This window comes from Natator depressus, chromosome 14 (genome assembly GCF_965152275.1).
Source record: "Natator depressus isolate rNatDep1 chromosome 14, rNatDep2.hap1, whole genome shotgun sequence".
Taxonomy (NCBI): domain Eukaryota; kingdom Metazoa; phylum Chordata; order Testudines; family Cheloniidae; genus Natator; species Natator depressus.
This window is the reverse complement of record NC_134247.1, coordinates 2,127,811-2,139,888: the sequence shown is the minus strand read 5'-3', so window position 1 is coordinate 2,139,888 and position 12,078 is coordinate 2,127,811. Positions and strand designations below refer to the sequence as shown.

Below are 12,078 nucleotides of genomic sequence, written 5' to 3'. Positions count from 1 at the left end.
GGCCTAGGGCACCTTACCTACTCCGGCTCTTTTGGAGGACACGATCCCAACACACATGTTGTCACTGAACACAGAAGCTGCTGACCCTGCTGGCTGAGTGACTTTGTAATGGTTCCTAAGGTACATCTGGATGTCCCGTAGTGGCTTCTGGGGGATCATGTGCACTTTGTACTGGCTGAAGACGGAAGGGATGTAGCTGTGCTCTCTCTCACAGTCACACAGGATCACGAGGCAGTAGTTGTCCTGGTGGAGCTGTCTGCACAGGTTCTGGAACAGCTTCTCCAGCCTGTAACTGACATCGTAGCTCAGCTCATCTGCATAGAGCATGGTGTAAATCTTCTTCCCTTTGCAGCCCGGTGTGAGGCACCGCCGCAGGAAGAGCCCCACTTGCTCAAAGTCAGTCTCTGGGGTGCACAAGAGCACCTCAGCATAAGTGGGCAGGGCTTGGCATGGACTATGCATGTAGATGGCCAGTGCTGAAGTCAGCACGTCGGAGCGAGGGCAGATGACGAGGTTGGGCCTGCCAACGCGCAGACCTCGTGGGAGAACTCGAGTGACACTTTCCTTCTCCAAATCAGCCAGACTGGCCAGACAACTGCCGAGAGTATTAATATCCCAACAGCCCGGAAGGAATGAGCTCATGTCCGCTATGTACAAGCCCCAGACCTGCTGCAGCTGTTCAGTCAGGTCTCTCTCACTGCACAGCAGCTCCCGCAGATCAGAAATATTCTTCCTTGATCTTTCAGACACCACGTGCTTGGAGGCCATACGCACATCCTGTCTGGTGCAGTTATGTTTTATGAATGAGAGCATCATTAAGGCATTCTCACTGGGCTGCAGCATTCCAAGTTGTCTGCATAGGTAAACCAACTGCTCAGAGGTGTAGTAATTCAGGTAAAAATACTGAGATCGCTTCTCAGACATGAAGCATTTCCATTTCTCTAGGAACTTCTCCATCTCCCTGCAGAGGTCCAGGAGCATCGCCATCATGTCTCCTGTTCCAAAAAGCTGTCCGACGAGTTTCAGACGGAAGTCCATGCTAATGCACACCTCACTTGTGGGTGAGCAGTACACGCTGGCAATCCAGGATCGGAAGAGCATGTTCCCAGCTGAATAAAGGTCTATAAAGGACAGTGCAAGTCTCTGGACATTAGAAAACACCTGTGTGGGGGACAACAAAAAACAGTGAGAAACCGATTTTACAGGGACTGTTGAGGCTAAGGTGCTTCTTCCCAGCTGTGAATCAACATGGCTATCTTTAATTAAAAGGGAAAGGGACAGAATTTGGGAGCTAGTGAAAGGTGCCTAGATTGACAGTCCTGGAGACTGAAGGCCCTAATGGGGCTCACAGCTGTCCTGCAGGGATTACCGGAATTCAGTCTCCATGGCCCCAGTCAAACCTTGACCACTCTGCTGGAACAGCCAACAAGGCGATCAGGTGTTATGTGGACAGCTATCTGCTACAGGTTGGAATGAGACCTGCCAACTCACTCCACACAGGCTGGAGAACAGGGGATAACACCTCTGGTTCAAACACCAACCTGGTCCACATTCAAATAGGAGAAATGGAGGAGGAGAAAGGCTTCGTATCCCGTTATCAATCCCTGAAGCAGTCAGTCCCACCTCTGCAACTTTTAATGTTAATTGACTGTTTAAAAACTGACATGGTAAGGTTCCAGTCTAACCTCCAGCCCCAGGAGAGCAGGAAACACCTTGAACATGGAAAGTAGCTATTGAAACCTGACCTCAGAAAATTTCTCCACTTCCATGCCCTGGTCTCCCTTTCCTGACATCAGCATCAGCTTGTTCAGCAGCTCCCGGAGCTCCTCCAAGGAGTATTGTCGCATCTCTTCACTGTCACCATGGCTCTCCGGGAGGCTGAGGAACAGGACAGTGTCCAGAGAAACCTGCCAGTCAATACGAATCATTAGTGCAAACACATTTTATTTTCATCTTCACTGGATTATACAATGCTCATGGACAGCTGTGGAGAGCTTTCCTGTCTTGCCACCTGTAACTAGGAACACAGAGGGCAGTGCTACACCCTAAGAGAGGCTGGACAAGGGGGTGAGAGAGCTACAATTACCTAGGAAACAAAGCATCAGGTGTTAATTAGAGATCAGCAGCTTAGGACAGTAGCAGAAATCTGTCGGCACAGGGTGGACCCGATAGGAAAAGCCTTTAGCCTCTCCACATGATCTGTCTGCTGCTTCTACTGTCACACAATAACCTTTGCTACATGATGGAATTGAGCTATTGCTGGAAATAGTTTTACCACAATAGGTCTCCCTGAACTGGCACCAAAAACAGTTTAAGTGGCAATGGAGACAAGACAAAACCTCTTTCAATATTGTTCCAGACAGCTGGACTCTTTTTGCAGGATTAGTGCTCTTTGCTAGGTGCTGCACTGTAAAGCTAGCCAGTCAGGATAGATGGACAGACAGATGGATGGGGCAAAAAGGCCTTGAACACTAGGACAGTGCACCCTGCAGGCAGGTGAGCGAAGTCTCACCTTCTGGCCCTCTGGAGGTGCTCTGATGATGTATATTCCTTTGCTGTTGATTGTAGTTGCTAGCGATAAAGATGACAGTTCCACGGATCCATGGCTCTCTTTCACTGTTTTTAACCATTCCAGGTGTCGAGCAGAATCACACTACAGGGAAAAGAGGGAAGTAACTCAGATTACTCCAATTCATTACTTCACTTGGTCTGCCAGTTCACACAGTGAGATCATCCTAAACACTGGCATGGCCAACAGAGGTCATGAGTGACAGAGTTGCCAGCAAGGGCGAAGGAGGAGAAGAGAGTTGGTGTCAGTCATGGAATAATCCCCCAGTAACATGCAGGGTGCCAGAGCTTTTAAAAGTTGACATCTAGGGACATACAATGAGCAGACTGCTAAGGGCTCTGACTATATTACACCTCAAAGAATATCAAGTCTTATCAACCGCAGCTCATATGGTAGGTAAGAGCCTGCACTGCTCTAAAGCCTCTTGTTGTAAATAGGTACACAGGGATGAATTAGCATACAGCAGCAGCTTAGGCTCAGGATCACTTTGCTTCAGTTAATTAAAATGAGAAACATAACAAGTATTTAAAAGAGCTGCATCTACATCCCCATATACTGCCCGTAGGAATGCCAGCCTGTACGTCAATCCCCCAGCTGTATTATAAAACTGGAGGGTAACAAGATGAACTGAGGGATCAGTACTGTGAGATTTACCAGTTTCTTGGGCAGGTTCTCATCACTTTCCAGGGCTTTCCACAACTTCTTCAAGCACTGCATGAACTCCTCAAACCCCGACTCCCGCTTCAGCTCATACAGCAGGGAGGAGTAGCCTAGCACAGCATCATGGAAACAAGCCACGCGATCCACATCCATGTCATTCTCCCCCGCTGAGATGGAGGCCAGGTCCACAAACACCTTCAGCTCATTGATATCTTAGGGAAATGGACAATGGGGTTCAACGCTATTTTGTTTCATCTCGTTCTGCAACAAGATGCCAGCATGCTTAAGCCACGGAGTCTATAAAAAGAAAAAAGAAAAGGAGTACTTGTGGCACCTTAGAGACTAACCAGTTTATTTGAGCATGAGCTTTCGTGAGCTACAGCTCACTTCATCGGATGTGAGCTGTAGCTCACGAAAGCTCATGCTCAAATAAACTGGTTAGTCTCTAAGGTGCCACAAGGACTCCTTTTCTTTTTTCTTTTTACGAATACAGACTAACACGGCTGTTACTCTGAAACGGAGTCTATAAAATCATCCCCTAGAAGCAACTCAGTGCAGACCTCTCCGCTTTCTGCTGCAAGCTTTCACTCCTGATAGCTTCACTGGGTGATCCTTCCGCATTACCCACATCCTTGGTCCTTTCTTTTCTAACAGGAGTAAACTGTGGAGTGGAGCAGAGAAGGAAACAGAACTCTCTACTTATGGGGAGGGAAAGGGTAAGTACTTGGCCTGACGGATAGAGAATTAGCGAGGCCACTCCTGTAATTGTTAAATAAAAGCGATGGTCTTTGTTCTCTCAATTAATAAGCAACCTGCACTGAGTGTATCAGCATTGCAATCTCCGATAGCTAGCAGTGGCATCAACCAGCAGGTGTCAGACAGTGTACCAGCATTCGTCAAGTCCTTCTAATAGTATCAAAGTGTATTCTATCTTCTGGGGGCCACTGCCCAGAACTTTTCAAACCCACATACATAAGGAAAGCTCTGTATGAGATAGGTCAGTTCTACCTCAGCTTAATATGGTTATCAGATGGGTCAGGACCTCCTCAGATCCCGAGAAGATGGCATCACCCCTCCATCACTTGTGCCTTTTCCTGCCCAATTCCCAAAAGCAAACAGGAGGACGACATTTATTTTACCTTCCAGAGCCTCTTTGACCCAGTTGATGAAGTCCTTCCTGAGTGCGAGTTCCTCAAGGCACCTACGACGGGGCTCTGTGATCCCCTGCAGCCGTTCCTTAGCACGCATCAGAGCGGAGCTGATGGAGTCCAATTTTTCTTTCTTAAAGGATTCAAAACTGTCCGTCTGCAAAGCATATGGATCAAAAAGAATCCACAATTTAATAATGGTCAATAAAACTTCCTCCTGGTGGGGGAATAAAGGAGGAACCCCTCTCCCACACCTGAAACAGAAGCATCAGATATTAATCAGCATGTGGCAGCTATGGTCTAGCGGATGGAACTCAGGGCTGGGAGTCCACAGACCAGAGTTACTCTGCCACTGAGCCCCTGTGCTACTCTGAGTAAGTCATTTCACCTCTGTGCACCTCACCTACCTGATCTGTAAATGGGATAATAATGCTTAGTCACCTTTGTAACGTGCTTTGAGATCTATGCAAAGCATATTATTAATTATTATTTTAAAGGAGACTGCACAGTGCATGGCCTCAGTAAAGCTGTTCGGAGCCAAACATTAAACCTGCCAGACAGAGAAAGACTTACAACGGGGTTCAGATTTACAATGTCTTCCTAAGCAGTGTCTGAACAGTGGTTGGTTTAAAGTGAAATACTCACAAAGTTCAATAACATCTGTAGGATTCTGAAGTCACCGGAGAGGTTTAATCCCTCTTTGACCTTGGCAATGACCTTAGCAGAGTCGAAAGCTAAGTGCAGTTCATGGTACTGTTGGATTTGCTGAAGCCGTTGTCCTATCCATGCTCTGTTGTCTACTGGATCAAGCTTGCACATGATCTGAAGGTCAGTGCTGATCTGCTCATAATGGCTTGTAAAATCGTTGAATATAGTGTCTACCTCAGCAAACGTGAGCTTTCCGGATTTCAGCTCATTATACAGTCTTTTATATTCATGGTAACACGGAGAGAATAATTTATCATGAAGATTCAATATAGGAATAATCTGCCCTTCTGAATCCTCATATTCCTCCACCATCATTTGGGCTGCCCTCTCCCAGCAGAGCTGGAAGATGTGACTGTCCTTGTATCTGTGCATCATCTCAGCCACCTTCTTCAACTCTGGGCTCAGGTTGTAATATGTTTCTTGGGTGCCCTCCATGGGAAAGTTCAGCTCTCTAACATCCACAACTTCAGACAGTTCTTTTGTGTCCAGATTTTCGTGATACTTCTCCTCAACTTCAACAATATCCACTTTAAACAAAGAAAGTCAATCATCAGTTTGCAATTTCTTTTACCCTATTCTCATATTCCAGCTCTCTTGACCAGACACTGAATGATTCAGTACCACAAAACATCAACCTCTTAGATCCCTAGACGTATCAATCCCTTAGTAACATGAAGTACACAAAACACTTCTTCTCCTGCTCTTCCTATTGCAAGTTTCTTCACTGACTTTTTTCAGCCTCCTCTCCCTAATTGTTGCTCGTCTCATTCCCCACTTTTTGTCCAATCCAGTAATTACTGGACAAAATCATCTCTGTTGGAAACCCTCAAAGATCTCACTTCAAAGTGGTCCCCAAAAGAACATACCTTTTATAAATGCCTGCACCTTCCTGCACATGTCCAGAAGGGTTCCTACCCAATTTCTCTCTCTCTTTAGAGAGATTATTTCTTCCCTCCTCCACACTAGAACTTTTTCCAGATCATTCTGCTGCTGCTTTTTCTCTTGGGATGAGAGATGCTTATGCTCTGAAATGAAAATTGTCAATAATCACCAAGAAAACCCCATACTGTGGGGCAGAAGGAGAGTACTCATCTCCTCCAAAAATGATACACTTCAGGAGGTGATGCTGCTGCATATCAGTAATGAAAAACATGGAGCTGGGAGAACCATACAAAAACACCCTCCAGAATTATCAGAGTAGGCCTAGAGCCCATCCCCCTTTAAACACACAGGCATGCACACTTACGTAATTCCCATATGCAAATAAACTGTTTCTGGTGCTTTATAATAAGCTCCAAACGTTTTACTAGGATACTTCCATTCAGGAGGTTTTCAGCAACATTTGTGAACACAGAGCCAGCCACAGCCGTTAACTTCTTAGCAGCATCAGTAAGTTGTTCCAGGATCTTCCCATCTGCTCCTATCAGAGAAACAAAGGATTTAAATCCTGAATCTTTCCTCCTCCTTCCTAGTTCTGGGCTTTTGGAGGCAACTATTGCTATATGGAAAAGAAAAACACTTTATGGCTCTTCTTTTCACCATGACCTAACTGTAAAGTCTGTAATCTTGTTGTTTTGCACCAGTACCACCATACTAACAATATACATCATTCATTAGTCACCCACAAATACCCATGATCTAAACTGACACATCTTGATACATTGTCCACTGAGACAGCACAGTGCAAAAATCCAACCCCCATCCCCAGGATGCCATCCCCAGGGAGAAACAGAAAAGCCCCACTTCAGTACCTGAAGCAACTGTCTTGTCTGTTTCTCATTTACCATAAGGTCTCAAATTTTCATCTCCTCCCCAAATCCACGGTTCGAAAACCGAAACTACAGTAGATTTTCCTTTATCCATAGACCCTGTGATTCCCTCTTACAGTACAAATCCCGGACAAGACTGCACTGGGGTTAACACAGAATACTTCCTGGTTATGCATATAGGGTTTTCCTATGAAATTCACACAGTTCATTAACTTTTGCTCTCCAACATCCAATCTAACTATTAAGATTTATTATATCAACTCAATCTCAATCCTCCTTCCATTTGTTACTATGTACCATGGAGAAAAGAGTGGGAACATCTCTTTCACAGTCTTCCAATATAAACTTCACATAAAACTGTACCATTGAAGTTGAAAATATGCTTGATGTCAGACCACACAAGCAGATGATGCAAAACCTCATCAAAGTCATCCATAGGTTCCCCACTCTTGCTGCTTGGCCATGATTTCGTGATAACTGCTGACACAAGCTTGCCAAATTTGCCCAGGTTGTAGGAAGAGACCAGATCAAGCAGATTACCCTCAGACTGCTTAAGACACAAAGGGATGGGGGATGCACAAGGATGTGAGTAAACGGCATTTGTCCACCTTACACATTCATAAAGGGCTGTGTCATTTAGTAGGGTTCCAGGGCTGGGTGCTGGGTAATATAGATTCATAGATATTAAGGTCAGAAGGGACCATTATGATCATCTAGTCTGACCTCCTGCACAATGCAGGCCACAGAATCTCACCCACCCACTCCTGCGAAAAGCCTCTCATCTATGTCTGAGCTACTGAAGTCCTCAAATCGTGGTTTAAAGACTTCAAGGAGCAGAGAATCCTCCAGCAAGTGACCTGTGCCCCATGCTACAGAGGAAGGGGAAAAACCTCCAGGGCCTCTTCCAATCTGCCCTGGAGGAAAATTCCTTCCCGACCCCAAATATGGCAATCAGCTAAACCCTGAGCATATGGGCAAGATTCACCAGCCAGATACCCAGGAAAGAATTCTCTGTAGTAACTCAGATCCCTGGATGTATGGGATAAAAAGCACCTTCTTTGCTGACTTACGTTCCAAGTATGTTGCCTTTCAAGTGGCTGGCACAGTGGATGGCAAAGAGGCTGCGATGGCAAACACCAGTGAAGGTGTTAAAAGTATTTCTTCCTTGGTCCCTTTGCACACACTAACCCCTTACATTCCTGATTTCTTCTCAACATTTTGCTTTTCTAAACCAATTGTTCAAACATCAATTCAATGTATAATTTTATTTAGGTCTCAACCAACACTACTGACAGCTAGCAGGTCATACGTTCAGGAGGTTTTCAGGTGTACCTGTATCTGAGATTCCCACTTGAGAGAACACATATTACCTGGCATGCAGCATTAACTGCTTCCATGGCACAGTTTTCAAAAGATTTGCCAACTGAATGGTCCAGTGTTTCGAATTTGTCGTGGTGATGGCAGTAGGCTGCAATTTGTCGAACTGGTTGTTCCTGTTGGGAAAGAACAGAAAATACTTCTCATTGATTTCATGTTTTAAGAACATGTCCTCTGAAAACATGAAGAGGGACGGGAATATTTTGAGGCAATAATAATAAAACCAAAAAAAAAAAACCCAAAAAAACCCACAAGATGAAAAAGGTCAATTTTCTATTATTTATTTACTCTGCTCCCAATAGGAGTAAACGCAGCCACCAGCACTGCACTATTTCCTTTTGGCTAGACGTGACAGGTAGCGGAGAGGTGTGGCATGGAGAGAGAGAGAGAAAGAAATATTTGGCCATTTTCACTATATACTGATATTTAATAATTAAATCTGTTTCCATCCCTCCAAAGCAGGTTTCTGGGTAAGTATCAGTTCCACATAAAGCTGTTGAGTTTTAAGCGTTTAGGAGCTTGGGAGAAAAATGCCTGTTTTTTTCCAGTGAAGCACCCACAAGATTCACATGCTGACAACACCACTGCTGCACCGTGTAAAAACAGAAATTTAAAAATAAAATTTTTAATTAAACTTGACATTTCTGAAAACTGGCAGGAAGGAGCCTCTTAGTGAAAAAGTAGCATTCAGGACCCCAACAGTACAGGAACAAACAAAAAATTATAATCAAGTTTCAGTTTTGTGGGAAGCTTAGCTTACAAGAACGAACAGCTTTTGGTGTTCAGTAGTCACACAAAATGCTGACTGTAAATTCTCTGGAGTTTTAAAATTAATATTAAAGCCAGGAACCAGCTCATCCTAGCCCACACAGAGTCACGCAAGTTGGTCAACAGGTGGGCTGGAAATGTCCCTTGTAATTACAACTTATTTTTAAACTACTACTAAATATTTCTAACCATGAACTCTCAGAACGCCATGACGAGTATAAGAAAACTGCAGCCATCACTTCCTGCCTAGCGCAGTAATCTTACCGGTTTAGATAGTAAATTTTTCAGACCAGGGACTGTCTCTTCCTCCCAGTATGGCTCTTTACAGTGTCTAGCACAACAGGGCTCCTATGTGCTACCATTACACAAATAAAATAACAAACAAACAACAACAATAATAATAATAATAATGGTAGATACAAAAATATTTTACACCTCATTTTGACAGAACTAAATAAAACATTTAGCCTGTCCAAATTTTCCAGTTTTCTTTGAACCACCAGCTACTAGCCACTGCTAGAGATGAGACAGCAGAAATACCGGAGAGATCAGGACGACACCATAGCAGAAGTTTATGCCCAGTTTCATAGACCCTTTAGAAATGTTGTTTATAACAGAAGTGGTTATAGTCATACGAACAAGCCAATGCAAACAGCCGAATGTTTTAAGTCCATTTAGGTTCTAGTAGCAATATGCAAGGGTTGGTTCAATAGGTTCTAGCTATTATCCCTTGAGCTTCAGGGACACGCATGTGTAATGAATGAAATCTCCAGTTTCTTGGTACCTGTTTAATTCTCCCTTCCAGAACTGAAAGTAAAGTTTTCTTCCACTCCTCAGTGAAGCATTCATCAGGAAAGCTTATCCTCACAAACTGGTTCCATACCTAAAATATAAAAATGAACACAGAGTGCAATCAAAACTAAAAGCAATCCGGGAAAGAAATCAGAGTGATTAGAAAAGGTCATTCATCTTCTATACCAGTAATGTCCAACCTGTGGCCCTCCAAGGCAACTCTTAAGGAAGTTTTATTTGATTATGAATTGAGTCTATGCTCCCTCAGCTGCATCCTACCATTTTTAAACGTAAGAGTCTGAGTCAGTCTCATCACAGCACGGAGGAGGCAGGGGGCCCTACTTCTCTTGAAACAGCTCTGGTGGGAGCCAGGCGTGTTCTGAACAGCTGCTGTCCCTTCCCTACTGTAGCTGAAGCTGACTTTTGTCAAGGGCAAAAAATCAGGGGGCTGTAACTTGTTGCTCTGTTGTTTGTTCACCTGAAAGGCTGTGGGATGCCCCAAAAGAGCAAGATAGGAGCTTGAATAGTTTTGAAAGAGGCTAGAGAGCACCCAGCATGGCTGCCCTCTCCCACAGAGCCACTCAGGACAGCCCAGGAGAGGGGAAGAAGAGAAACCAAAGCAGCACCCAGTTACAACTTCCCAATTCTCTGCCACAGCTCCGGTTAGGGAAGCGTGGGGAACTGCTCTAACCTGTGCCAGCGGACAAGCGTTCCCTAGACACCATAAGCCACCTGAGAATAGCCAGAGCACAACACAGTCTAGCTTCTCCTTCTCCCTGCCTCAGACACGCCTCTTCTGAGGAGAGGCAGGAAGCAGATCAAACTGGCTCTGTGACCAGAGAATTCCCTCATGCCAGAGGGATTCCCATCTGGGCTAACTGTGGGTAGCTTTTGCTTCCTGGAGCAGCACTGAGTGCACCAAGGAGAGAATCTGGCCCCAAGTACTGATTGGTGCCCCATGACATTTCTGAAAGCATACCTTCAGCCCTCAGGCTGAAAAGTTTGGATGCCACTGCTCTATACCCTCTCAATGATGCACCAGTCGCACCCACCAAAAAGTTGGTGTAACTAACCAACGTAACCCAATGTGTCGTCTAGGGAGGGATGTACCAAAGTGCTACATTCAAGAACACAAACCGTAAGTTCATCAGGAAACCTGAATGTCACAAATGAATCGGTATGTCCTTGCAGTAAGTACTGCTTTAACACCTCCCGAAACCAGCTTCTGGTGGCTGACAGAGTTCTTTGGAGCACTTCTACCACTGGAATCTTCTGCATGGTTTCGTCTCTTGAACCCTGTTATACAGGAAAGAAAAAACAACTATTCTAAGCAGCGGAGCAATATACCTCTGGTTTAAACATAATGCATTATAGGTCTAAAACATAACACTTTAAAGCACCACCCAAGCAACAAAACCCTGTTGCTTGTGGAGTACAAGAGAGAGGAGGATTGGAAGATCCATGTTCGAGAGTGCTCACTGGTCTCCTTCCTTGGTCTGACGGAACTTAGGTGACAGCATGGGATGGGGAGAAAAAGTGAAAAGGAAATCACACTATGAGACTACCTCTGCAATGTCCTTAACTAGACTGGGAGAACGAAACCAAGGCTCATAAAGCGACATAAAAATAAATTATATAAACATCTATATAGGGAAGTGATATGGATCACAAGGCAGTTTAGAAAGTGATATTTTAGAGAAAAAAGCTACAGAAGTATAAAACTAGACCTTAAGTACAGTAGTTTATACTTCAAAAACAAAATTATGCAGATGGATCTCAGAAGAATAGGTACTATTTTAAAAAGGTCAGAAGAATCAAAGTAATTACATGGTTGTGTGTCATTCTGGAAAGTAGTTTTATTACAGGTTTTTGGCTTTTTTTTTTTAGTAGAGACAATTTACATCAATCAAAATGAGCTCTAGAAAACAATACAAAAATACAGCCACCGTCCCACATCTATTCTAAACAACAAATACTATTCTTTATCTAGCACTCACATCCAAAGGTTCTAATCTAGAAATCCTTGAAATGATCTCAGCATTAGTAGCAGGTAACTTGTAATATTTTAACTCTTTTGTTCTCAGGCAAATCATCTGATGAAGTTTTAGGCAGATATGCAAGCAGGATTTCCAAGAGTTCACTTGCAGCATCCTAATTAAGGAGAATAAAGAAATGAAACAAATTTCTCAGTGTAGCATTTCTGAAGCACAAGGGCATTTCAAATCCTTTCAGGTTATCAAAAGAGAAGGAGAATTTAAAAAAAAAAAAATCAAAAGAACCAGGGGGT

At 44.0% G+C, this 12,078-nt stretch overlaps 1 protein-coding gene across 1 annotated transcript in view; it reads right to left on the bottom strand.

Moving 5' to 3' along the window:
* The window catches only part of RNF213 (ring finger protein 213), a 95,230-nt gene that overhangs the window by 49,039 nt on the left and 34,113 nt on the right, over positions 1-12,078 (bottom strand). The window contains exons 14-26 of the mRNA XM_074971478.1: positions 11,789-11,942; positions 10,929-11,087; positions 9,784-9,882; positions 8,225-8,347; positions 7,218-7,404; positions 6,332-6,505; positions 5,952-6,110; positions 5,023-5,612; positions 4,369-4,534; positions 3,224-3,441; positions 2,513-2,653; positions 1,746-1,907; positions 18-1,161 (exon numbers count right to left, since the gene is read on the bottom strand). Of these exons, the coding sequence (XP_074827579.1) occupies positions 18-1,161; positions 1,746-1,907; positions 2,513-2,653; positions 3,224-3,441; positions 4,369-4,534; positions 5,023-5,612; positions 5,952-6,110; positions 6,332-6,505; positions 7,218-7,404; positions 8,225-8,347; positions 9,784-9,882; positions 10,929-11,087; positions 11,789-11,942 (3,476 nt within the window). The remainder of the gene's footprint in view (positions 1-17; positions 1,162-1,745; positions 1,908-2,512; positions 2,654-3,223; positions 3,442-4,368; positions 4,535-5,022; positions 5,613-5,951; positions 6,111-6,331; positions 6,506-7,217; positions 7,405-8,224; positions 8,348-9,783; positions 9,883-10,928; positions 11,088-11,788; positions 11,943-12,078) is intronic.